This window comes from Astatotilapia calliptera, chromosome 12, assembly GCF_900246225.1.
Source record: "Astatotilapia calliptera chromosome 12, fAstCal1.2, whole genome shotgun sequence".
Lineage (NCBI taxonomy): Eukaryota > Metazoa > Chordata > Actinopteri > Cichliformes > Cichlidae > Astatotilapia > Astatotilapia calliptera.
In genome coordinates this window covers 19,549,513-19,577,454 of record NC_039313.1, presented here as the reverse complement: position 1 = coordinate 19,577,454, position 27,942 = coordinate 19,549,513, and the positions used below count along the sequence as shown (strand labels likewise).

At 39.7% G+C, this 27,942-nt stretch overlaps 1 protein-coding gene across 4 annotated transcripts; it reads left to right on the top strand.

Moving 5' to 3' along the window:
* Window positions 1-1,356: 1,356 nt before the first annotated feature.
* kif2a (kinesin family member 2a) lies at window positions 1,357-27,325 on the top strand. 4 transcript variants are annotated; one of them, XM_026186636.1, is made up of 22 exons: window positions 1,357-1,577; window positions 15,517-15,611; window positions 17,365-17,487; window positions 18,252-18,306; window positions 19,299-19,415; window positions 19,654-19,698; window positions 21,033-21,133; window positions 21,245-21,340; window positions 21,425-21,479; window positions 21,571-21,733; window positions 22,414-22,504; window positions 22,634-22,697; window positions 22,784-22,875; window positions 22,961-23,103; window positions 23,319-23,523; window positions 23,698-23,808; window positions 23,904-23,971; window positions 24,249-24,374; window positions 25,166-25,313; window positions 25,940-26,041; window positions 26,163-26,298; window positions 26,386-27,325. In XM_026186636.1, exons 1-22 carry the CDS (start codon window positions 1,517-1,519, stop codon window positions 26,469-26,471), a joined length of 2,283 nt encoding a protein of 760 aa, XP_026042421.1. In that variant the 5' UTR covers window positions 1,357-1,516; the 3' UTR covers window positions 26,472-27,325. The 4 variants fall into 4 exon arrangements, with proteins under 4 accessions (XP_026042421.1, XP_026042422.1, XP_026042423.1 ...); XM_026186637.1 differs by lacking the exon at window positions 19,654-19,698; XM_026186638.1 differs by lacking the exon at window positions 24,249-24,374.
* Window positions 27,326-27,942: the final 617 nt, after the last annotated feature.

Genomic DNA, 27,942 nt, shown 5'->3' with positions numbered 1-27,942 from the left:
TTTCTTTAAGGGTGACATCTTTACAGCTGAGACCATTTCAGAGTAGATTTCAGTGAATAGAAGATGGATAAACTGAATGGTCAGAGGCGTGTCTCAGGTTCTGTTTCGGGACTTTGGTGTTATTTTGTCCTGTTTCTTAAGATATGACTTTCAATATTCTTCATCTGCTGTAAATAGTTTGTAAATCCTGCAACTTCTCCTTTTGTGCTTTTGTCCTCTACTTGTCCACTTTCCTACTTCTTTTTTAAAGATACAGTTCACAGCATGGCAGGAAGTGCTTTTCAGTTAATAGCTCTTTGAGAATTGATCTCTGATGCAAAAATACTATCTTCTGCCCATCGAACTATGTTTTCTTTTGCATTTTTTTTGTATAAACAAATGATGTTTTTCTTTTTGACAGGCTGCTGGTAACAAAGCATCTAAAGATAATGTTACATCTCTAACTTGTTCGTTATGTGTAGACGCAAAACTGATTCATTCCTTAAGTTGAATGCATTCTTTTTATTATTGAATGATTCATAGGTTGGTTGTGGCTTAAAAACAAAAACATGAAAAAAAATCCCCTGAGAATCAGGTACAAGGACTGGGCTGAAAAAAATGCCTGTAAAATATTGCTAAAGACCAAAGTTACACTTTCAGTGTTATGCAAAGTGCAAGTAATATTTTTTTCATTTTTTGTAAATGACGACTGTTGGGTGTGCTGGTCCTCTCCATATCCTAGTGATAGTCCTAGAGGTTTACACATGAAACGTCATAAATGTCGTAGGTAAATTATTGGCATCTTTTCCACATTACGTACGTAGTGAAGAAGTCAGAGAACTGTGATGCATCTTATCTGGACCTATTAGAGCAGTAGTACCACCAGGTGGTATACTGCATCCACTGCAGCATAAATTGCACAATAGAGGGATTTTGTTCATACCAAAAAAAATGCATTACTTATCAGTTATTATCAGTTATTTATTTATGTCATATATGTTTATAGATTAGTATCATATATTTGAAACATGAGCTCAATGTAAGTGCTCGTTTTACAGAAAAATGAGCATTTATTATTATTACCTAGCATTTTAAATCATTGAGTTGGTTAGGAGGAAACTAATCTTAACAACATCTGTTCATTTTGGAGTCAATTACAACAGCCTATAATAGCTATAATATATTATGGTGTGTTTGCACCCAAAGTGATCATGTACAAGTAAAGGTAATAGTTTTTGCAATTAACTTTAATGGGAAATCCAATATTTTACAGGAACAGCCTATGATTAAAGAAATAACAATTATAAACACTGTAGTAAATGCAATGCTTTTATGAGCCGCATAACGTTTTTATTTTGAAAAAGCTGACCGGAAAGAAACTGCTATTCTTGGTAGGTACGTAATGCTCTTGACGTAATGCGTAATGCTGCCACTGACTGCATCTTCCTCCCAAACCAAAGACTGCCAAAGAAGCTGATTTTACTCGGCTTACAATAAGTCTCTAGTCCTGTATTTGTTCATTTTTAAGTGATGTAGAATGGCGTCTGGCTTTGGGAAGATAGTCGTTGGTACCTATGTGGAGATAAAACGCAGCGATGGTAAGTTTCACCCTGTCTATTTATTTTTCCCGTCGCGATGTGTAAGTTGTTTGGGGATCTTTGTTGCTGCGCTGCTGTTGAATATAGCAACCGTTGTTTCTGGCTGCAGAGCGTAACGCTAGCTGCAGATTCATATTAGTTGTCAGGGCGGAGAGTTTCAGCACGGCCTAAGCCTTTGAATGGGCGCCTTACCTTTGTTAGCATGCCCATTCAGAAGATATTTCCCGATACCTCTAGATTCTTATCATTAGATAACAGCAAATGTCTTTGATTGGAATTTATCAAACATACAAACATATTAACTCTAGCGCCACCTAGTCTCTTAAATTATTTATTATAACAGGGAATTCAAAATTATAATTAGCCAAGCTAGCGGGATTGCTAACCCGGTTAGCTTAGCTAACTAACGTAGACGGCAAGATTAGCGTTAGCTTATGGCTAGCCAAAGGCTGTGTGCTGTTTCCCGGCTTCACACAGCAGTGGCTCTGCAGTAAAATCGGTTTCGTTAACATGCACTTTGGTTTTTGGTTATATTTTATCCCCGCTTTCTTTCATTGTTAGCTTATTAAATGCTCTGTCAATAAACCGAACCGCTAGTTGTTATGGAAACCCTTTTGAGGTCTAAAATCCTGTATTAATATTGTCTTTTATCACGGTCATTTGCCATAAAAATACATTTGTAATAAGAGCATATACGTAAGCCATTTTTTATAACTCTTTCCTTTATTTCCTCTATTACTCTTGGTATTGCATGGGTCATAAAAGATGATAGTGTTTTATTTAATAGAGGCAATGCCAAGGATATATAATTGTAGATAGTGTAACCTTAAATATGAGGCATCTACTGATGCCCTCGGTTTTCTGTAGTGGTACTACAAATGTAGCCATAATAGCTTACAAAAAAGGGGGGTTAAACTGCATTCACATGAGCTGAAGTTGTTTCTGAAGGCTAGCAGATGAGTAGACCGAGAAAAGGGAGAGGCTGGTTGTTGTATGACTCTCCTTTCTGTGAATGCCAGCTTTATTCTTGCTGCTCTGTGTAGTTGTTCGGCATTGCTTCAGGGCTATAGAGCCAAAGATGACACAGAAGTTTGTGTCATTCCTGCTGGTCCTTTTGGGACTTTGCTACACCCAGTGAAATTGTTTTGCAACAAACCCTCAAACAGCACCAATCTTGTACACAAAGCACACGGGAATAAGCTTGAAAGCTAGTGCCAGAGGTGTGCTGCAGCCACTGGTGCTGGTTAGTATCATTGGTAATGTCCCTAAATCCATAATCTCTGTCCTAAGATCAAGAGTGAGATGTGAACTAGATGCACAGCAGGGCTGCAGAAAGAACCAGTTCTGTCTGTCTGGTGTTGTATCCAGAGCAGGGATTGCCCTCTCTCTCTCTCTCTGGGGACTGGTTCAGATTCAAGCCAGATTCATGCTATTAGCCACCACCCCATCTGTTGCAGCCGGCTCCCTCTGTTCTGCCAGGACTCACTCGCTCCCTCTGTGTTTTTTCCATTTCATATTTATTCCTGTTGAGAGCTAGGTCTTATAGAAAATAATTAGGAGCAGTTTAATTAGACTACCTCCAGTCATCAGAGGATGATGTGTGCACCTTTAAAGGTATTATACTCTTAATTGTTCCTGGATATCAATATTGAGTATTAATTTTTGGGCTTTCCTCTTTTCTTTTTATCTTTTTTGTTTGTTTGTTTGTTTGTTTGTTTTTAAGTAAAATATTATGGTTTGGCATTTTATATATTTTAAAGTCTTTCAGAGCAGAGTGGAGTACCGGAGAGGCAAGGGTCTGTGTGGTGTTTGTACACTACATCATTTTTTTCTGAATGTGTGCCATGTTGATATGGTTTCATTAATAGGTGTCTCTGGTTCTGTGGGTGAAAACGATGCTTTGAGGGTTTTGTTTATTCCACAGGCTTAGCAGAACTAGAGCACCCCATTTTAAGCCCCTTCTGCTCCTGGGAGGTGTCAGTGTACCCATTCAGCAAGGTTTTAGTAAAAAAGTGGGGCACTTGATGGGGGATTCAGTAAAACAAGCCCGGTTGTGACTTGGTATTTCAGCTCTTTTAAGTCTAAGGATACAGTGTATGTCTGTGAGGAAGATGTAGGCAGCCGTTAGAGTTTATTAAAGTCTGGGGGGGAAATAAATATTCCCGTCTTTGGCAAGGTCAGAGAGTACAGCTGCACAATAGCTCATGTGGATCTTGTAGATGTACAGTGTCTGGACGTATGCTGTGTCCTTGAAACCTGTCCGTTTGGGTCTGTAGCTTTGCAGAAAGAACGGTAGGATAGTTTCCAGTTAAGGAAATTTGTCACTTCTCGATTATTAAAAGGCATGTCTGCCTTGCCATTTGAAAGTAAATGTAATAACAAAAATAATAATTTTACTTGTAATTAAATCAATAAATCGTTTTTTAATACCTATGCTGTTAGTACTTTAAAACATGCGTTTCTGGGTACAACAGGTTACACAAGCTCCTGATGTTCAGTGTTGTGTTTAGTGCCATTTACTGCTATTGAGGTTCAGTTTACATAGTTCCTGCCACTGCTAACAGCAAATGTCTACAAGCAGCACCATTGCTTAGCCTCTTCATGGGAAATGTCTTGTACTGTTGCATTATGGGTTCATCATGACTGCCTCTCTTGGCATTTGCACTCACTATAAGGCTCAGTTAAACAGTCTCGTCTGATAGCAGAAAAGACGAATTGCTGGCATTTTACAGTGAAGATCCAACTGTTGGCTCATTGACACAACAAACATCTTGCAAAGTTAGCAGACTTGGGAGGAAAGTGATCACTTCATCAGTTTCAGCAGGATCATATGACAGTTACACTGCCTTAGTGTTATTCTTGTGTTTGTGGGTTGTTATGAATGAGCCTAAAACAAGCCTTGTCCTTATTATATCTGAACCTAATGACCTGTGTAAAATTGACATTTAGAGTGAGACGAACTTTATCCACTCAACCCCTAGTACCTGTTGAGCATTGTGTCATTTAGCTGTCACTTTAATGTAACAGATCTACCCCTTTTATAATAGTATAGTTCAAGGACTTCGGTTTGATATTTATTGGGCATTTTTTATAACAGTATGTATAATAGTAGGGAGGTCTGGCCATTAATAGGTGTATTGTACTGTATTTTAAGAGAACTTCTAACTGGAGATGTGGTGTTCATGGGTGATTAAAATAACAATTTGGCTGATGATTGATTTGGAGGGGGAGGGGGTTGTTGCTATTTATTTCCTCCTTTGTGTCTGGGAAATAAATACATCTCCATCTCTGTAATAAAAAACAGAATAGTGTGTTTATGTATCATTTAATCCATTCATTTTCTTAACCACTTATCCACTGAGGTCAGCGTTAGGGGTGGATCTATCCCAGCTGTCGCAGTGTGAGAGGCAAACTAGACCCTAAACGGGTTGTATCGCAGGGCCAGCACAGAGAGACAGACCAGCAAACACTCACAGTTGGACTTGGACTCACTGCAGTCGCTCTCAGAGATTGTTAGAGACTCATAAATAATTGCTGTGTAATTTATAAATGCAGACAGACAGTCTGAATGAGTCTTTGTCAATGAGCACAACTCAAGGGGACTCAGCTTAACTGGCTGCCAGTTGATTGTATTCTGGTGATATTCCTGTAGATCAGGAAGGTTACTGAGACCAACTTTAATAATTATATGTGAATTTCTTCCTATGTAGACAGCATTTTTTGATGATTCATCACAGCTAATTACTTTATTATCAGAAACTGATTGGATGTAATTGCTTGCTTGATCCCATTCAGTCACAGGCTGATAGCATGCTGACTCGGTCTTTTTGGCACCATTTATGTCCAGGCTTCACTGACAGTGTTGGTGTGCTTGACAATCTCAAAATAATAACTAAAGTGTACTTAATTGTGTTAACTTTTAACTTCATGGCCGCCTTCTTTATTTAACTTTGAGTTGAAAAACGGCCATAAATCAGAATATATGTTACTGCAGTACTCAGCATGCTGAAAAATGTTAAAAATTGTCATTGTATCATATCATTAATTAAGTAATGTGATAACATCGTGCGGTGTCTGTTGGTTACCACCTAAGTAGTACATGTATCGGGCTGCAGATTTTCTTGTGTAAAATTATATTTTTGTTGTTGCTATTATTATGTTTTAGATAATTATTGGTTATTTATAACCCCTTACATTCCATATTGTTTCATTTTTAAATTTCAGATTTACATATTATAAAATAATAGGACATTTGTCTCGTTTTATCAAAGTAGTTTGGGCGAAGTTGTTCTCTTCTCTGCTGCTGTTACTTATGCACCAAGTAGTTTATTGAGTCTGATCGCGATGAAGCCACAGGAAGTCTGTGGTCGGTGGCTTGCTGCTTGACATTGGCAAAAGCAGGCAGCCGTTTTTTTCCAGGGTGGTTAGCAGGATGGAGCAGTGATTTGGAGAGCCATGCTTAGCACAGTTGTTTCCATAAATCCTCTGAGTGCTGCTACTCTTGGAGGTGTGACATTTAATGTCACATGTCTCTTCCCCCCAGTCACTGTATAATTTAGCTAGATTTTTTTTTCAGAGTCTATCTTTCCAAAGACCAGTTTTTGTGGATGAATGTAGTTTGTGGTGGACCAATACCTGTGATAGGTCACCCATCTGGTTATGAGTAGCACTAATGGAAACAGAACTTTTTATAGCTTCTGACACCCAAGAGTGTTTTTACATATCGTTCTTTTTAGAAGACGCAAACTCAACAATCTTAAAGTGGACCAACAAAAGAGAAATTAGTTCTTTTTGTGTTTATAGTGTGATTGCATTTTAAACAAAGACCTGATTTTTCTGGTACCCTTCAACTCTGACTCTAGGTCATCTTCCTGTTCACTCTTTAGAGCCCTCAGACCTCGACTCCTCGACAGTTTTTGGAGCTTTTTCTAACTAATTAAGTAACTAATTAATTAGTACAAGTATAGTGTTAGTACTTTTACTTGGGTAAAGGATGTGAATACTTCCTTCATTACAGTGCAAGTTGATGTGTATGAGGAGAAAACGGGCAGAAATATCTTACCATTCAGGGCTCGTGCCTAGGGTCCAAAGCGACCTAGTCGTAACAGCCACACAGGATCTTAGAGTAGATCTGTCTACTCCAGTCAACCCTACAGACAGTTTGTTCCTCAGACTCGGTGCCAACCTCCATCAAAGCTATAGACATCGAAAATGTGACGTAATTTCCGGAGTAAAACCGCAAAGGATTGTAGGTACAAGTGGCTAGCGCGCACGGGCTATTACAAGACAACAGTTACAGAGATAAACGGAGACACAAAGAATGGCAAGAAGCTGTATTATTAACTGCCATAGCCGGTCGCATGACAGCCACTGGAAGCCGATGGGTAAAGCGATCAGTCACATGGTCTGTCGATCTCTATTGGGACATTTTTATTACAGTGATCCCTCGTTTATCGCGGGAGTTACGTTCTAAAAATAACCCGCGGTAAGTGAAATCTGCGAAGTAGCCAACTTTATTTTTTACAATTATTATAGATGTTTTAAGGCTGTAAAACCCCTCCCTACACACTTTATACACTTTTCTCAGACATGCATGAACATTTTCACACTTTTCTCTCTTGTTTAAACACTCTCAAAGTTCAAACCTTCGTAGAAAAATAAGTGCGGTATTATACAATGAAACCAAAGGCACCCGCCGGTGACAAGTCCCACTGCTAGTGATCGAAGATATATGTAAATTTGATAAGCCGAACGCATTCTTTACTGTACAGGAGACACTGCATGAGATTGATTGACAAATTGAAATTGCACAAAAAAAAATCTGCGAAACAGCGAGGCCACAAATAGTGAACTGCGATATCGGGCTGGGCCATATTATACCGTTCACGGTAATACCAGTACAATGTTAGGCAACGATAAGAAAATATTGCGATAGAATATGGGTAATACGCGCATGCGCAGTGCCTTTGTTTTCATACGCACATGGCCGAAGAAGCATGGCAGCAGCGGAAAATGAAAAGGGGGAAAGCGGATCATTGAATGAAACGGATGGAACAGAATCGATTTATAAAAATGGTGCAACTTCAGTGATGCAGAACTGGTTTGGTGTTCATCCATCAGATACCCACCAAAGCACTTTTTTTTTTTTTTTTGTAGAACATGCAAGCGGACCGTCATTATTACCGTATATGTCGGACTAAGGTGCTTGTAAATCTGGGAGTAATCTGGGTCCAAAACTCCATCCGTTTCAGGTCCCAAAGTCAAACGAACACTGTGGCACACTGAGAGTTAAGAACTGTCTAAATTCTTTCATCTTTAATAAAACAATCACGATTGCTGCTTAACAGGTGTAACAATTAAGTTTAACATCCAGGCATCCATGAAAACAGACTTTATTACATTTACAGGAGTTAGAAGTTAGCAGGAAGTTAGCGGAAGGTAGCTCGCTAGTTTCGCTAGTTACCTAACCATGGTATACCATGTTCTGACTGAGAGATTTCTGAAAAAATTAAAACTTACAGCTCTGCTATCACTTCCAACATAAATGAAGACAGAAAACGAAATAGCAGTGACGTTTGTAGGGTTACTGAAGTTGGACTAGCTGGTATATAATGATGTGCTATGTGATCGCTAGCAACACAGCTAAGTTAGCATAACATAAACAGTGAAGCTGGAGGATGAACGCAGTGGCGTGTCCAACGGGGTGGCCTGGGGGGGCACAGGCCACCCCCCCAACCAGACTGGCCACCCCAGGTGCCACCCCGAAGCTAAAACAATAAAATTTAATGAAATATCAAATGTACGATTATGGTTTCACAGTGAAGCTCAGATATTCGAGGGTAAGTGAATGCAGCACCGGCTTCTGCACTATGAGCATCATGTTAGCAAAGGTAGGAGAGCCAAGCACGAAAGACGGCACTGCGGAAAACATTTTTTCGGCGAAAGATTAACAAGTTAACATAGCTGGACTAGCCATCAGACGTTTGTATGGTGGGCTGATGACTTATGTACAGATGACTCTGTAGAAACTATCTACACCCTCACTTATCTTAACTGCACTACTGTATAGCTCTGTGTAAATAATCATTCTGTACATTCGATAATCTTTAATCCTACAACTGTTTACAACTTGCATAGTTCCCATTTCTGTATAGCTGTATATCCCAGATTCTGTAAAGTTATTTATTTCATTTCATATTCTGTATAGTTTTTCATATTTATATCCTGTTCATATCCTGTACATAGCATGTACTCACTACAGCCTGTACATACTTAGAGTTATAGAATATTCACAACATACTTCATACCGTGTACATTATAACATACCATAATAGACCCATTTCTGTAATATACTCACATATCTATATTATTGCTAATATATATTGTAATCTATCTATATCACTAAAGCACTTCTGGATGGATGCAAACTGCATTTCGTTGCCCTGTACCTGTGCATGTGCAATGACAATAAAGTTGAATTCTAATTCTAATTCTAATTCTATTTATTTATTTATTTTTGTAACGGCATGAACAATGAGAGGTGGTGGATTGGCCAGATGTTGGCCGATGTGTAAAAATAACTCAGTTGTTTGGTGGTGGCTATGGCGGAGCTTCCACAGAGGCAACAGGTGGATGAGGGAAGGTGAGGCAGGAGGAGAGACCCGAGGTGGCCGTCGGTCCAAGTGTCAGGTGAACTGAATTTCAGGTAAGAAGTTATGACCTGCAGTCTATCTGGGTCAGATATAAACCAAGTTTAGGTGTAGTTTATTTTCGTTGTGCTGACTTTTTACAGTCAGTTACAATACCTCATACTGCATGAGCTAGCATGACGCGTTTCTATACAGCTGTTCGGTTGCTATGATGTTACTGATAGTGAACTTTATTTTATTCATAAGGTTAGTTAGTAGAGTTGCCAACAGCTCCTTAAAAAATGGAATGGTCCCTCATTCAGAGAAAATATTACGCGTTTCGTACTGAGCTGAGAAGAGACACAGTTTGTCCCGTACTTTAGCTAGATGTTGCGGATGTTGCGCTAAACAACAGCAGCACGTTTAAGCTTGATCAGCTGTTGTTAGAATTTATTTAATATTAATTTCTAGTATCAGCTGATGTTTGCTGGAGCCACAGCTGTAAACCTGCTGGTCATGATATCGGTTTGGATATGTGGTGAGAGGGAAACGTGAAGATGAAACCAGTCGATGTCCTTACTGAATCATCAGAGCTGAACAGGTGATGGAGAAACAGGTTTACCTTTTAGGTGACATGAATGAGTTGAAGGGAAGTTATGAACTGTTTCTGAGAGACAAATAACACCAGGATCCTTTTCTATGTAGCTGACAGCTGGTAACTGTGCAGGGGCGGGTCTAGCAAAGTGTTGCCAGGGGGCCAGGTAGGGCATTAACAGGGAGAGGGGGGCACAAAGTTTTTATCTGACGTAAAATGTATAGAAATCATACATATACCAACAAGACTGTACATCACTGTCACAACAGCATTTGTTTTCATTCAAAGGCTTTATGGCTTTAATACCTGGTGGGCCGGTCTGTAGTGAAAATGCCCAATTTTTTGTCCTAGTCCAGCCCTGCAGGTTAATACTGGCAGTGTCACCATGCCAGCTGACTGTATTTCATCATCAGTCAGTGTTGTTCTTTATACATCAATATTACCAAAGTTTACCATAAGGCAGCATATAAAGTATTTACTTGCTTTCAGGTGTTATTCAAATGTTAGTCTTTTCATTTGTTTCCCCACTTTTTTCCTGTTTCAAAATCAAACACCAGTTTGTGAGAAGATTATCTTCTTCTTTTTTAACAGGCATTGGTTTTGCATTGGCTAATTTGCCAATTGTATGTTAAAAATGTTCGTATTTTAATATTCAAAAATGTTTTTGCCCAAAACATATGTGCTCTACATGTCAGTAAAAATACTATGCAAATATTGATGTCCTTGACTGCTGAATAAACACTGACTGATTGTATCTCTTGTACTTTATCAACGCAGTATCTAAAAACTTTGCACCGTAGTGGTTAAAATCTCATTCTAATAAGAGTTAAAAGCGCATTCGGTTATTAGGTTTACAGGGTTATTGAATTATGGTTAACGGTTGGTAGAATTGTTTTTAACATTATCTGCCAATTACATCTGCCACCCTTCTCCAAATCTGTGCCCCTACCTGGCCCCCCCCAACAAAAACTTTCTAGACACGCCACTGGATGAATGCTAATACTTTTCCACTCGATAAAAGTTAACATGAGGGTTCCTGATGGTTAGAGACAAATGCAATCGCATGGCAGGATGCAGTAAACGGACCAAACTTCAGTCAGGCGAACAACTGAGATAATCCATCCACAATATGAAGTTAGTCATTAATATACTGCAACAACATGGGAATAGTGCAGCTGTGATAGAATACAGCATTAATGAATCAATGGTACAGAAGTGGAGGAAACAAGAAGAATGAGTTGAATAAAGTTTGATTTATCTGACTGCTTTGTTTCGCATAATGTGCCCTATAATCCCGTGCACTTTATGGTCCGAAAAATATCTATTTGACTTTTTTATTTGGCACACTGCAGTTTAATGTTGCAAAGCACCTCTTTTTAACTTTAGTGGATATTTTACATGGTTATGCTCAGGATATGTCAGCCCATTTCTACTGGAAATGCCCTTTGGTTAAACTTTCAGCAAGGAATTTGCATTTGCACTGTTAAATTTTTATATAGCTTTAATGAAAATAAAAAACAGCTGCTTGTTTAAGTGAAAATAAATGGATGTTTTTGTTTTTGCGCTAGTAAAGTTGTAGAGTTGTATTTTGTATTTTGTCTCACATCAATTATATCGTTAGTTATATCGTTATCTCAAATTTTCAAATATATATCGTGATAAATATTTTTGGCCATATCGCCCTGCTCTACTGCGATATAGTGGGGGATGACTGTATACTGTTGGTAAACATCTGATCAGCAGTAGAATAAAAAAAAAAAAAAAAGCTACATGTACATTTCCTGTTTAAATTCATGTCTATGTTTGGATTAGTTACTATTATCATTACTGCCTGTATGGAAGTTTTCTATAATAGCATGTGGCTGATTTCTCTGATAATAAAATGTGAAAGCATCTTGCCTGCTAATAACAAAACCAAATGAATTGTAGTATAAGTTTCTCTTGTAAGATAAGCTGTCATTGCACATGAACATGATACTTAAATCAATTAATAATTTAATTATATATCTATCCATCCAGCTGGGAGGTAATGACAACAACAACAAAAAAACCCTTTGTGTTTACAGGTGACAGATTACATGAACCACAATGAGTGTTCAGAAACTAAATTAGTTTTGAGGGCTGAAAGGGACCAAGTATAAAACCACTCTTACATTTTAAAACTTTGTGATTTATTGTAAATCAATTTCAACTAATTTTTTTTTTTTTTTTAGGGTGGGGGGTTGGGTTGACTTTGTTATTCTGTGTATTTTTGTGGCTGTTTGTATCCTCTATAAATGCACACAGGAATGGCTCAAATACTGGATGTCCACATCTTGCTAAATCACCAAAATTTTAAGGAAATAACGCTATCACAAGTGCGCGATATATACCTAACAAATAGAACATATGCATTCTGTTGAATAAATGGCTGCCCTGCGAGAAAATCATTTTCCCTGCTTTTTGCAAATGTGAAACATTTGTATGGTAAATTGATCAAATGTTCAGCACATGAGAACACTGAAAGCATCTTTGCTGGCCTGCTCTCTTTGTGTCTCTAAATAATGGATACTGGAGCTTAGATAGTGAAGGGATTTTGCAGCATGCAGTTGGATCTGCACAGGCAGAAATGGGAGGGCTGAGCAGCTTTTTTTCTTTTTTGTCCTTTTTCTTTTTTTTTTCTCCAGCTGTTAGTATTGCAGTGTTGAAGACAGAGGGGCGGAGAGAAGCACAGAGGCTAACAGCAGCTGCTCTCATCTCCGTTATCCGAGTCTCGCTAACGTTTCATTATCAAACCTCCTGGTCTGAACTTACCAAGATTAGCCTCAGCCTGCTGCCTTCCTCTCACAAGAAACCCAATTTGTTCAGTCACTTACAGAACAATGGAAATGAAATAAAAGCCTCTGTTGGTGAGCATAGGCGGGTTTTGTGTTGGTAACATTTCACTGAAACGCCTGCATTATCTGGAACTAGATTCTTTGTTTGTGAGGATAAAGGTGAATATAAGCTTATATAATTAGTAATGAAATGGTTTAATTGAAGCTAGGTTAAATGTATATGGCATAATAATAAAAAAGTTGGAGCACAACACTTCAGAAACAGAACTGAAAATGTAAAATGTATAGAATACATCAGTGGGTCGTCACACAACAATTATAATATAGCAGGGGTCGGCAACCCTAAGCACGCGTGCTACAGTTGGCACGCGAAGGGTTAACTGATGGGACGACCATAGCTGGACTGGTCATTGGGCATACCGGGCATTTGCTCGGTGGGCGGATGATTTTTTTTATTTATTTATTTTTTGTAAGGGTATAAAAAATGACAGGTGGTGGATTGGCCAGATGCTGGCCGGTGTGTAAAAATAACTCGTTTGGTGGTGGCTATGGCGGAGCTTCCACAGATTCAGTAACATTATCAAGTGGTGGAGGCTGGTAGGTGGATGAGGGAGAGGGGAGGCAGGAGGAGCAGAGACCCGAGGCGGCCGCTGGTCCGAGTGTCAGGTGAACTGAACTTCAGGTAAGAAGTTATGACCTACCTGTCTATCTGGGTCAAATATAAACCAAGTTTGGTGTAGTTTATTTTCATTGTGCTGACTTTTTACAGTCAGTTACAATAACTCGTACTGCGTACTAGCTAGCATGACGGAGTTTTCATCAGCATTGTTGTAGCGAACTTTATTTTATTCATAAGGTTAGTTATTAGAGTTGCCAACCGTCCCGTAAAAAGACGGAGTCGTCCCGCATTCAGAGAAAATATTATGCGTTTTGTATTGAGCTGAAAAGGAACAGTTTGTCCCGGACTTCAGCTAGAATGGAAAAAGACACAAAGGAGTTATTCTGTCGTTATGCTGCACAGCTGCCTCTTCTCTCCTCTCTCTCCTGTTGTTACTTCAATCATGAAACTGATCAATGATCAGCTGATCAGCTGTACTCTATTGTTTGTCGCCCACTTTGCGCCAGAAAAAGGAAACCGCCGGACATCGCGCTAAACAACAGCAGCACGTTTAAGCTTGATAAGCTGTTGTTAGAATTTATTTAATATTAATTTCTAGTATCAGCTGATGTTTGCTGGAGCCACAGCTGTAAAGCTGCTGGTCATGATATCGGTTTGGTTATCTGGTGAGAGGGAAACATGAGGATGAAACCAGGAGATGTCCTTACTGAATCATCAGAGCTGAACAGGTGATGGAGAAACAGGCTTACCTTTAGGTGACATGAATGAGTTGACGGGAAGTTATGAACTGTTTCTGAGAGACAAATAACACCAGGATCCTTTTTTAGGTAGCTGACAGCTGGTAACTGTGCAGGGGCGGGTCTAGCAAAGTTTTGCCAGGGGGCCAGGTAGGGCATTAACAGGGAAAGGGGGGCACAAAGAAATACTTTCTTATTCTCATTTAAAATGTCTGGCTGTTATTAAATAATTATCTGAAGCTTACAGCCAAAGTTTTTATCTGACGTAAAATGAATAGAAATCATACATATACCAACAAGACTGTACATCACTGTCACAACAGCGTTTGTTTTCATTCAAAGGCTTTATGGCTTTAATACCTGGTGGGCCGGTCTCTAGTCAAAATGCCCGGGCTGATTTTTTTGTCCCAGTCCAGCCCTTGGCACGACACGCAGTGAATTAATCTGAGAAGGTGCATTAAAAATAAATGGCCAGGCCAGCGGTGCACATCGCAAATTAGCTCTGATAGACACATTCGTTGTGCTCGAGACAGAATTCACAATGTGTTTTTAGGACTTTCAGGTGTATGGACCAATGTTTTCTTTTCTGATCAAACCAGAAATCTTTAATGAGCAGCTGAATTTGTCTCACATTAACTGGCTGAGTTAATGCCAGTTAATGGCAACATCGAAGCAGCTGGAATCCATAGCTGTGCGTGTTCATGGAGCTCGCATTTTCACCTGCTGGACATCACTACCTGACAAGTTTAACTGTCTTCAGAACATTGCAGAGGCCTTATTGACAGTATTTGGCTCTACATATCTGTGTGAGCAGATTTTCTCTCATATGAAGAGTGTCCTCAGGTAGCCGTCTGAATGCTGGACACTCGGAGACCTGTGTCTCTGAGTGGGAGACCAGAGATCACATTAACATGTGTATCCCTGTATTAACAAACATGCCATATTGGCCCAGTTTATTTTACTTATTGTTGTGAGGAGACCATAAATAGCATTTGTATTTTCTGTTGTACAGTTCATTTGCTGTTATGGATAAAAATGTCTTTTTTTGTTTCAAAATAGCTGATAACTATTCGCTGATAGCTGCCAACATCTGCGAACAAATATAATTCTATAAAGTGGTTCTATATAGTGTGTAACTGTTAATATAGAGTGTTATTAAATTTATTGCTAATGCAATCATAAAATTTTAGATGGCACTCGTCATCAGAAAGATTGCCTACCCTGTTATGTTTTTAAATAATATACTATATATTCTTTAAAGTCAGTGTATATCCAAATAAAAACAGTTTTATTTTAACAAGACTGCATGCAGATCTGATCATGGTAGCAGGTGATAATTAGACCTTTTTATATTTCATAAATCATGGGGTTTGAATGGCAAATGCAACAACGTTATGTTGTTGTTGTACTTACTAAACAATAAAATGCTTTTAATTTTCCATAGCACTACAGTGATTTTTGTCCCAATATTTTCTACCTTCAGCTATTTATGTTTTTCTGCTAATCTGATGTTTGAGTTCATCTTATCTCTGGTGCTTTTACAGGACGTATACATCAGGCGATGGTGACCTCACTTAACGAGGACAATGAGAGCGTCACAGTGGAGTGGATAGAAAATGGAGACACAAAGGGAAAAGAGGTAAACCACTATTTACCACCGTTTTTTACCTCTTAAAGCTTCCTTAACAGCACAAAGTGCTTTTTATTTTCCAAAGCAATGAATAATAGATCCAAAAGCATTCAGGAGCTGCTGTGATTATGCAACTAAGCTGCATGTTCAACCACACATCACCCCTTGCACACCCTGCAGCTCTGATCACATGTAGACAGTGTGAAAATTTAACAGTACATCTGGCGGCAGGCTTGCTGCATCACATTTTCATAATTATTTTTCATGGACATAATAAAAAGCACAAAGATAAGCAGAATTATTTATATAAAAATGTCTGTTTCTGCATTTGGTTCAGCCCTGTCTTTGGAGCACATACGCACAGTCCAAATAAGACAATAAAAAATACTAGAAAAAGCATTTTCTACCAAAAATGCAATGTGAATGCTGCAATTTGAAAATGTTGCCTGAAATGTTTAAAAATATTTGAAATATTCAAAGCTGAATTTGCTAAATCAGCTTAATTGCAAAAGATTAGCAAAATATCGGCCAGCAACAGTACCAAAAACTGAAAATATGCGAAATAAAGCGAAAAAGGTACCAAAACTGAGCTTCAAAAATGCTAAACTTGGAGCTGAAGCTCATCAAAATGAAAAATGATCTCAAATGAGAAATGTTTATCCATAAATGTTTAGCCGTGTGACGATTTTGACATAACTTCCTGTGTCGCTAGACACAATCTTTGTGGTGCGTCGGCCGGTCGTGCACCTCTTGATTATTGTAAGGAGTCATCCCAGTTGTGTTTAAGACACAAGTCTATGATCATGCTGGTTATTAGCTGAATTTTAATCATAATCCTGCACAGAAGCTCAGAGACATACAAACACACAGAGGGAGATGTTACAACTGTTTGAAAACTTTAGTTTGTGGAAAGAACTTTAAACAAAGCAACCACTGCAGAGGATGGCAGCTTCAGGCTGTTTACTTTTTCCCTCCAACAAAACAGAAAGAGAAATGAGAAATTGCTGAATGACACTGGATGAAAGAGGACAGGGATGGCTATGTTTTGATGTATATCTTATACATGTAAGGCAAACGATTTGGGCATGAAAAAAAGAGAAGTTTTTTCACATTATTCTTCTAGCACCGTTTAAAGAGCAGGGGATGTCATCACACAGTGGTGGCAAAATGCCATAAAAAATTGAATTCTTCATAAAAGCACAGTTCTCCAGAAAAAGCTGAACATTTTGATACCAGAATGGTTTCTGTAGCACAAAGTATGCAGAAGTAGTTAAGTGCAGGAGGATCTCAATAATGTGAATGCTTATACAGCGTGCACATTGCCTAGATTTTTAAAGTATAAAAACGGTTGGAGCAAGTTGTCCATTAATTGCAGCATTGATTCTCAGCCCATCAAAATGACAAAGTGTCCATGGAGCAAGTCTGTCTCTGAGCTTTTTCACCCATGGAGCGTTGGTGAAATTTACAGTACAGAACTTTAAAAATTACATTCAGCAGCAGTTTTAGAAAGTGGTCAACACCCTTTGGCTTTACTGCAATAAATCTGATGAATAATTTTGACTACTCAGCACACAAGAGACATCCAAGTTTAAATATAAGCACTTGGGGGTAGTTTGAAGACTCTTGTCCACCTTAATTATGTACAAAACTGGTCGCATTTAAGCCCTTTTTAGGCTTTTGTGATGCACTGTATTTTCAAACTGACTGAACACCCTGTCATAGACAGAATCACTTGACTTTATGCTGCTCTGTTTCTGGACAGATTGACTTGGAGAGTATATTTGCACTTAATCCAGATGTGGCTCCAGATGAAGAAATTGCCCCTAGTCCAGAGACCCCACCCCCTCCTACACCCACATGTGTGAAGGTCAACAAAATTGCAAAGGTGAGTGGTGCTGTGTGACCTTATGAGCACCTAAAGGTGTAGCGTGTGATTTACATTGCTCAGAATTGCAGCTCTTTGTTTTGTCACCCTCATCCCTCATTCACGGGCTAGCACCCAGGCTTCCTCGGGTGACCTGTGCGGCTCAGTATGATGGATCTTTTTATAGAACCTCGATCCTTCTCAGGAACCAGCTAACTGGTCCTGTTAATTACACCATGTGTCATAAATATAGACTAACAGGTGAGAGTCTTCAGTGGTTTTTTTCTTTCTAAATTCAGTAAATATTTAGGGCTCAAGGTTCCCACCATCCTTTTGTCTCACCACCAGCCCACCCAGACTCAAGATTGTTTTTGTGTGTTTTGCGGCGTGAGCTGTATCATCACGGTTTTTCCTTTGTCAGAGATCTAACTAGAATTTTAGTAAAGTCCAATTTTAAATTGTTACTTACCCAGTACTGAATATTAGACATTTTTGTCTGATATTCACATTTGTCAAATGATCAGAAATTACAGGAAAATTTCTGCCAGTGAGGGAACAGGGTACTGTTGCACCTGTGCCGCTCTGTGTCTCCATCTGTGCCACACAGTATGGCTTGCAGCATGTGGATACATTAACCACCCGCCTCCAAAAAAGCATGTGTATTTCTGTATTTTTGTATGCAGAGTACTCACGATAAGAAAAGTCTAGAACTTTGTGACAACAAAAGTAGGAATCACACTAACTAACTCAGTAGTCATTTCTCTTTATTTGGTTTCCCCTCACAGAACCGACGGACGATAGCACCTCCTAAGAATGATACTCCATCCAGAGATAATAGAGGTTTGAGGAACTGCAACATTATCCTCACATATTTATGGTGGTTTAATTGTTATTGAAATTTTTGCTTTCTATGGATTGCTATTTTTTGTTTGTCAGTCTTTGTTTTGTTTATTTCCATCATGAGTTTGCCCACTTTAGTTTAGCAATTATTTTACTAGAATGCAAAAAATCTGTGGGGTTTTTTGTTTTTGTTTTTTGTCCATCAACTCTTCCTGTGCAATCAGGAAGAACTAACTTTTTAAGCATTTATAAAAGCATCATATCATTTTTATTTCTTGACATTAGCTTCTCATTTACATCCACACATATGCCGTTTTGCATTTATGCACCTATGGTCTCATAAAAGCTTCTTGTCATACTCATTTCATGGCAAGCAGCAAACACTGGTCAAACAGTACTGTAGTATGGGCAGGCAGTAGTTGTTTAAATGTAAAATTGATAGTTTAATAGAATATGTTCTCCAATGCAAACATAGTGACTCCAGTGTAGTCGTTTACACTTTTGGCAAACAAGAAAAAGCTACCAGGAGGAGACACAAATCCCTTTGGTGGAGCATCAGTACGGACACCCGGTGTTTAAAAAAAAAAAAAAAAAAAGATTAATAAATAAATACTGACTAATCCATTTATATATAGAACTACCCACTACTTTCAGCTACTTCCTTATTTATAAGAAAGCATTTTTCTGAAATACAAACATAACACTCACAGCCTTATAGTTTCAGTACACGTGAACCATCCACGTTTGTTGTGCTAACAAATTTGACCAAAGTAAACATATTCTGGGTATTTATTCATTATTATTATTATTATCTTTTTTTTTCTTTCCTCCTCCTTCCTCCTTTTTTAATATTCATTCATTTAATTATTTTGGTGTAAGGGTTTGTTTTTTTTTTGGGGGGGGGGGGGGGGGGTTTGCTGTTAGTGTTGCTTGGTAGTGGCATTTGGATCAGAGATATTTGTATTTTAATCTTTGTGGTGTTGTGTCTTAAGCAATTCCAACCCGGGCCAGACCTCCACAGCCTCAGCAGCCAGAGCCTGCTCCACCTCCTCCATCGCAGCAGCCTGCACAGCCCACTCAGGCCCAGACACAGCAGCAGCTACAGAACGGTAACAATCATGACATTTGTCAAGAAAATGATCATTTCAAGAAACCAGTTTTAAGCAGTTGGCCAAAAGCTTCTAGCCTAATCCCTTTATGTAAATGTGAAGTATAATCCATATAAGATTTTTCTTTTTTTTTAATCCAAATATACTGTCAGCGTTAGTAAAAATGCATCGATCGCACAAAAGCATACCATCAAAATCTTTTAATGTCGTGTCTTTGTTGACCACATGTTCATCACAGAGTCCTCACATCAGCCGCTATCCAGAAAGGAGTTTGGACAGCTTTGTATGTATCACCTGCATGTTACCCCTGCCCTCAGTGCTTCACAGTGATTCTGATAGTTTCCAATAGAGTCCGATAGACCGCTAGTCAAACAAGAAGATCGCTCAGCCAAATGTCTGCCACATACTGCTCAGAGCTGTTGTGTGGACAAGAAGCAGCACACTCACAATCCATCCAGCAGACAGGCTTTCTGGGTATTAGGAGGGGAAAAAAATTGTGGTGTCGTTTGGCTGTGCTGCTTTTTTTTTTTTTTGTGTGTGTGTCTGGTTTCTGCTGAGTCACACACGGGCACACACGTGGAAGAGCCTGCGGTAATGTGTGTTACGTCTCTGGGCTCAGACAGCAATGATAGCCTTTTATTCAAAGTGCTCGCTGTCATTTGGAAGGCTGAGAGGATGATGTGAACGCCTTGTCCCCCCTCCTCACCCCCTCAGCTCCCCTCCACACAGACTGAATAGCCCATAAGCAGTAACGGTGCTGAGTTCGTCTTATATTTCTTGTCCCGGTGCTGACCCAGTTCATCTTCTCCTCACAGATTAGAGCAGATTATTAATCCCTCTGCTCCGATAGTCTGGGTTTTCAGGGACTGGAGCCAGCAGGAGGCCAGGACTGTGTCACAAGGCTTGGGCTGGGCTTTGCAGCGGGAAGCTGGGGCTGCAGCGGCGAGCATTGAGCCGGGGCTAATCGAATAACATAGTTTTGATGAACTCTGCATTGAATTAAAAGTGGCTTTTACTCACATGTTTGCTAACTTGTGTTCCTTTATAATGGTGACTAATAGTTTGATTGACCTGAAACAAAACTAATCTGGGGGTGTGGTGCTCGGGAGCTTTGGAATAACCTTCTTAAGACGATCATTCTTGATTTGAAACAGCCTCTTACTGTAATCAGACTGGATTAAAACAGTAATGCAAGGCACATATCCTGCATTGTAAGTGTTTTTTGGTTTTGTCTTTGTTTTTTTTAATTTTCCTTTCAGAGGTCACATGTCCTGTTGTGTTTGAGGACACAAATAAAAATAAAAAGGTGTTGAAACACAGTGCTGCAAAGGCCTTTTGTTGGTTATGTAGAGCAAGCAGCTAATGTTATGCGGGAGACACTGTGTGCCAGCCGCTGCATCCGGGTGTGTAGTAGCTGTATCACTGCTCTGCTTTGTTGGAGCCAGCCCAAGGTTTCTCTGCTGTTTAAATAAAGGCCAACAGAAAGGAAAGCTGATAGAAGACGCTGGGAAAGTAGTAGAAGTGACATATTGCAAGCGAGATGAAAGGGGAAGAGAAAGCTGTTGATACATGATGTGAAAGCTGGGAGAATTACTGTTTTTCTTTTCTAAATGGCAGCACGAAGGAAGTCAAACTGCGTGAAGGAGGTGGAAAAACTTCAAGAGAAAAGAGAAAGACGCCGGCTTCAGCAGCAGGAGCTCAGGGAGAAAAGAGCTCAGGTACACTGATGTTGTTCTTCTTTTTTTTCTTTTTGCCATAGAGTTGTTTACATTGAAGTGAGTATCTATTTGACATGAGAGTAATTGTCATGTTGTCTGTCTGTCCTTCAGGAGGTGGACACCACCATCCCCAACTATGAGATCATGTACATGATCCGAGATTTCCGAGCCAGTCTAGACTACCGGCCCCTGACCACAGCAGACCTGGTGAAAATTCTTCTTCGCTCCTGATCGGTAAGAATTGACCTTCATCCAAAGTTTAATAAATGTCCTTCTCATTGCACTGCCCAGATTGAAGAGCACAGAATATGCGTTTGTGTGAGGAAACGCCCACTCAACAAAAAAGGTGAGGTCTTTGATGAGTTTCGCCTCATGTTGCGTGCTAAGTACTTTTTTATATTGTTGTATTTGAAAGTGTCGCCTCTGCTGTGTTTCAGAGTTGTCCGTGAAAGATTTGGATGTGATCACCATTCCCAGTAAGGATGTGGTGATGGTTCATGAACCTAAACAAAAAGTGGACCTGACCCGCTACCTGGAGAACCAGACCTTCCGCTTTGACTACGCCTTTGACGACAGCACCACAAACGAGATGGTTTACAGGTTTGTGACCCGAAGCGACATCTGAGCTGTTAGATTTATTCAATTTCAAGTCAGATTCATATTATGTGACGCAGCACATGATAAGCCAACCAAAGACACAGACGGAGAATCTCTGCCAAGCAATGGCGCACAATCAAGAACAACCAGACTTTCCAGTATTTGCAGTGTTTGTCTTAGCTTAGTTTTGAGAGATGTTTGCAGACAGCTATGTCTGGGGAAAAAAAATTGTTGAACGGTTTCTGATGCACAAACTACAAATGAACAAGTCAGTGTTTTGCCACAAATTATCGGCTAGGGGAAGGAAACCCTGGATCAGCGCAGCCACACTCATTGAGGGGTGCGACCTGGCCACTCGGCCAGCGGAATTTGACCGAAATGTGTTGATTGTGATCGTTTTATGGTTTTTTTAATCATTTACAAACATTCTACAAATGACTGTTTATCTATTTGCATTGTTACTAAACCAAACTAATTCAAATAACAGCCATAGTTTGACATTTTCAAGTTGCAAATTCATAGATAATAAAAAACTGAAATCTGTTTTTTTTGCATGTTAATATAATTCCTTTAGTCAGAAGAAAGGTGACTAACAAACAAAATTAGATGAATGAATTGTTAATATTTTATGTATAAATTTGGGGATGGAGTAGCGCATGACTGTGTTTTGTCTTCTCCTGCAGGTTCACAGCCAGACCTCTTGTGGAAACCATTTTTGAGAGAGGCATGGCCACCTGCTTCGCCTACGGACAGACAGGCAGTGGAAAAACACACGTGAGTTACAATTAATGTGCCTTTAAGAAAACAGAAGGCTTTTATCCTTGTAGTTGGAGTGCATCTTATATAATTTGTGTATAAAATACATTTTAACTTGTATATATTTATTTTTTCATTGTGTCACAGACTATGGGTGGCGATTTCTCTGGGAAAAACCAAGACTGCTCTAAAGGAATTTATGCATTAGCTGGTAAGCACATTAGATGTAGCTCTTTGTTGACTGAAGGATAAGTTGGATCTGTTTTGGAATTCGATCTCTCGTGTGTTTCTATGCAGCTCGGGATGTATTTCTCATGTTGAAGAAACCCAGCTACAAAAAGTTAGATCTACAAGTGTACGCAACTTTCTTTGAAATCTACAGTGGGAAGGCAAGTGATGTGTGATCATTTTTTTCCTTCTTATTTTTTTCTGAAGGAGAGATTTTATTTAATGCTGACAGAACTGTGTTTGTAGGTGTTTGACCTGCTGAATCGTAAAGCTAAGCTGAGGGTATTGGAGGACGGGAAACAGCAAGTGCAGGTGGTGGGGCTGCAGGAGAAGGAGGTCAAGTGCACAGAGGATGTCCTGAAACTCATTGAAGTGGGAAACAGCTGCAGGTATGACAGCAGGAACTTTCTCAGGAATTCCAAGACTTTGTGTTCTTGTATTTGATCAGTGATCAGATCAAAACTCTGAAATTCATTTATTGTCATGCAGACGTCGTCTAGCACAATATTCATGTTCTTTGGGGATGTTATTCCTTCTCCTGAAGTTATTAATTTTTTGCCCTCGCTGCTGCTGCTTCATCATCATCTTGATCACCCCCCAAAAGAACATCAGGGCAGACGTCCGCCAACGCTCACTCATCTCGCAGCCACGCCGTTTTCCAGATCATTCTCCGGAGGAAGGGGAAGATGCATGGAAAGTTCTCCCTCATCGACCTTGCGGGCAATGAGAGGGGGGCGGATACATCGAGCGCTGACCGGCAGACTCGTCTGGAGGGAGCAGAGATCAACAAAAGCTTGTTAGCCCTGAAGGTCTGTGTGCAGTGAAGGGATAGTGGAGTAGCTCCTTCCCAAGTGTTGGCTACCACTTCGTTTTTTTGTTGTTGATTTGTAAAATAACAAAGAAATGTCATGTATACTTTTTCCATTTGTAATTTTTTATTTTTTATTTTTAATTTACCAAGTATGTCTCTCTTGTTGTTTCAGGAGTGTATCAGAGCTCTGGGTCGTAACAAGCCCCATACACCATTCAGAGCCAGTAAGCTCACCCAGGTCCTCAGAGACTCCTTTATTGGGGAAAACTCACGCACATGCATGGTCAGTCCTCTGTCTTTGGCCATGTTATCAAATCTCTTCCACAGGTTAATAAATATGAAATAAATCTGAATGACATATTCTGTTTTTTGCTCCAGATTGCAACCATTTCTCCTGGGATGACATCCTGTGAGAACACACTCAACACACTACGCTACGCTAACAGGTGGGGTTGAGATAACCCACTCCAGTGATTTAGACAGTATCTTCTTGCTACAGGAACTTCTTGGATTATTCACCTTTATGAAATTTTAGCTCTTTTGGATTCCTCTGTAATGTCCAGTGGCTTTTATAGAATCTGAAATTAGCTGTACTACTCCAAATTTCTCTGCTTACTCTTGTTCGTTCTGACTCTTGTATCCTCTTCCCCTTTTTTTCCTACTTTCTTTCCTTCTTGTTTCCCGCCCTCTGCTGCTCTGTGTGCTGGTATGATGACTGTTTAGAGTGAAGGAGTTTGGGATTAGTCCGTCAGATATCCCCTTCTCCCAGAGCGGTCAGGGAAGCCGCCCTGAGCACTCGCCCACCAATACCTTTGAGTATGATGACTTTGCTGCTACCTCTCCCAGCAGGTCAAGCACTCCCCAAAGCACAGCACCACACGCACAAATACACACAGTGCATGCTGTCCCTTTGTGTATCTAATGCATTATAGAACACACCCATGAGCTCATTTATCAGCTCCTCACTGCGCTACACTTCCTGTCTTCCCCTTTCTGTTTTTCATCTGCATGTTTTGATGTGATTCATCTTTTCATCCCTGCTCTGACTTTGATCTGAACTGTAGACAAAACTTTTTTTTTTTTTTAAATTGTGTTGCTAAATCCTGAAGAACAATATGTCTGTCTGTCTGTCTGTGTGTGTGGGTGTGTCTTTTATTTGCTCTGTTGTTTCATCGCTGTTCATGCCCCGGATGTCAGGGATAACTGCGATAGCTGGGTGTGATAAGTCAGAATGCTGGTGCAAAACTCGACTTTTAGCTGTTTGGCAAATGCATCCACGGTGAGCTTTTGTTTGAGCCAAACACTCAGCGGGTAATCCCTTATCCCGGCCGTAGTCCTAATTAATTGGCGCTGGCACCTGCAGGTTGGGTACAGTGCTGTAATCCCTCATCAGCTCATCAGCTCTGCGAGAGCCTAGTTAAACATGAGCTCTGAACACCCAGACTCCAGTTACCATGAAAACTGATATCTGGAAATTGAGCATTGTCATCTGTGCCTGTGCATGACATCACTGCTGTCATGAAGCTGCCATGCTGCACAAACCATGAACCGCAAACCAAACATCAGCCTTGTTAAGAACAGGTCTGACCTGTGGTCGCTGCGATCTGATGTGTTTCTTTATTTCTTCTTTTGGTCTGCAGGGTAAAGGAACTAACGGTGGACCCCAACCAAGTGATGGAAGGGGGACGCCCCAATATCCATGCTGTCAACCAGCTGGATCTCTTGGATGAAGAGTGGCTGAGCATCTCACCACAAAGAGACGACCTTAAACTTCTCTGTGAGCAGAATGTAAGTGCTCACAGTTGATTCTTTGAAGCACAAATCAGACTGTTTACATCTGGAACTTATATCTGAAAATAGGGCTGCTGTGGAACAGGAGGTAAAACAAGGCTGTATATTACTCAGTAGTTCAGTCCCTGACTCCTACAAGGGGCAATGAGTGCAAGATACTGGTATATGAGCACTAAATAAGTACCAGCCTATTTACCATATCGCAGCTGCCACGTATTTCACTACCCCTACACTACCCCAAGTGTTTTTGGATTAACATTGAAACTTTTATTTATCAGTGATGAAGGTGAGGTCCACTGATAACCAGATTTCAGAAATGATCTCTGTGCTGTAGCTTTTTGTTAAGTACGTTTAATTTAACAATTTTAAGAAAATTAGATTTTTGACTAAAATGCGTCATACAAAAGAGTGAGATAATATATTAATAACACAAATAGAAGAACTCAGTCTGGTTTAAAACCCAAATTATAAACGTGGGTTTTTACTCAGGTTTAAAGAATATTTGTTTGTTGGAGACATCGTGACGTATAAAGGGAAAGAAACCACAGTTTAGAAGTAGCTATTTAAAAATGCCTGATCTCCTTTGTTTAAATCTGGATCTTCTGCTGGATCTGTAAACACAGGAGGAAGAAGTGTCTCCTCAGCTCTTCACCTTCCATGAGGCCGTGTCACAGTTGGTGGAGATGGAGGAGCAGGTCCTAGAGGACCACAGAGCTGTTTTCCAGGTTAGAAAACACTCCAGCTCTCCTCGTTTCTTTCTTTTTCTCATACATACTTATATGAATCCAGATAAATTGCAGCTCCTGACAGTGAATTTATAACTTCTCTTTGTTCTCCTCTGAGCAGGAGTCTATCCGGTGGCTGGAAGATGAAAAGGTGCTGCTGGAGATGACGGAGGAGGTGGATTATGACGTGGAGTCTTACGCCACGCAGCTGGAGCAGATCCTAGATCAAAAGATAGAAATCCTCACTGAGCTCCGAGGTATGCCCGAAACATCACTTAACAATAGAATAAAGCCATCCTGCTACATTTTTTAAATGTGTGAAATGCTTTTGCTCTCCTCAACAGATAAAGTGAAGTCATTCCGCTCTGCACTGCAGGAGGAGGAGCAAGCCAGTAAGCAGATCAATCCCAAGAGGCCACGTGCTCTTTAGAGTCTGAAGAGGTTTAAGTGGCATGTTGAGAAACATAACCACTAGATGTTTGGCACAAGTCGAGCTGACGCTAGCAGCTGTGAAAACACAAATTAAAAGACTGTCTAATGTACCAACAGGCTCAATGAATATCGTTTGTTTTGATCCCTCTAGTAACAGAAACTGGCTCTCCACTCACTCTTTGGTCTTGTTAGAAAACTGGAAGGAAACTAGTTTTTATTTCCTTCCACTTTAGATGATTTTTTTTAAATGGAGAATGTTTAGTTTCCTTTCCTTGTACTTAAATTATTTTTCTTTTATACCCGTTTGTACTTCCTTTGAACTAAAACTTTTCGACCGGTTTTCAGAGGAGATCTCAGTTGAACATGCTTCGAAGTTTACTACACAAAACCAGTATTTGATTTCTGGTTTGCTCTGGCTGACATTTCTGCATGTTCACTCTGTGATAGCTTATGTTCGCCACTGTTTCATGGTCCGGGGGTCCCCCCCGGTCGGCATCGTAAAGTCATACTTCATTGTAAGTAATCTCTTCTCCCTTTCCCTTCCTTCTCAAAGTTTTTACCAGTTTGGAGGAAGCGTTAAACCACATTGTGTTTCTTTCCTTCTGTCATCCCTGACAGATTTTTACTTGTAGTTTGCTACAGTCTGTGCCATGTGGCAACTGACTCAAAAAACTCTTAATGTAAAACATGTTTTCCACCCATTTAACACTTTGTTAAAAAAAAATGGAACTAGAAAAACTATTAATAAATGTATAGTGAAGATCACTGACCTATCATTGGTTATGTTGCTCAGTGTTTGCACCAGATGTAATGCTGGAAGAATTAATAAAAAGTCATGTTTCATTTCAATGACTTCTGTGACCCAAATTATCTTTAATTGCCACAAACATAAAGTCAAGCTTGAGTAGAAATTGAGCGTCTAAAGGTGGGCTCCGCTTCACCACCTCGAATTTGACTGCGCTACTTTAAGTTTTCCCATCAGTGCGAGTTTAACACAACCGTATCTCTGCGCTGTCTGGATTCACTTATCCTATCGCTAACGATCAAGATAAGCAGTCACACAAAGCTGGTTATAAACTGGCTAAGTTAACCCAAGGTTTCCCCTGGGGTGGTGTTAGCGGTATCTGACTAATCTAAAAGTTTCATGGCTCATTTTTCTTCCACATAAAATAACCCCTATGAGTGTCACCTGCTCCAATCAAGAGATTTTATCAGATGATAAAATGATTGTCAAAAATCTATAAAGAACAAGAACCCGTGAATCTGTGATTTAGCGCACAGACCAGTAAAATAAACATTTAACTCAAATTATTTTATCACCGAGTTCGCTCTCAGTTCTGCTGTAAAAGATAATTATAAAAATAGAATTCAAACATAGGCTTAGTCTGCAGCAGTATAGGCATCCTCCTGTTTTAAGATCAGGTACTGATGCTTAGAAAACAAAAGTAATCGCAAAAATGTAGGTAAAA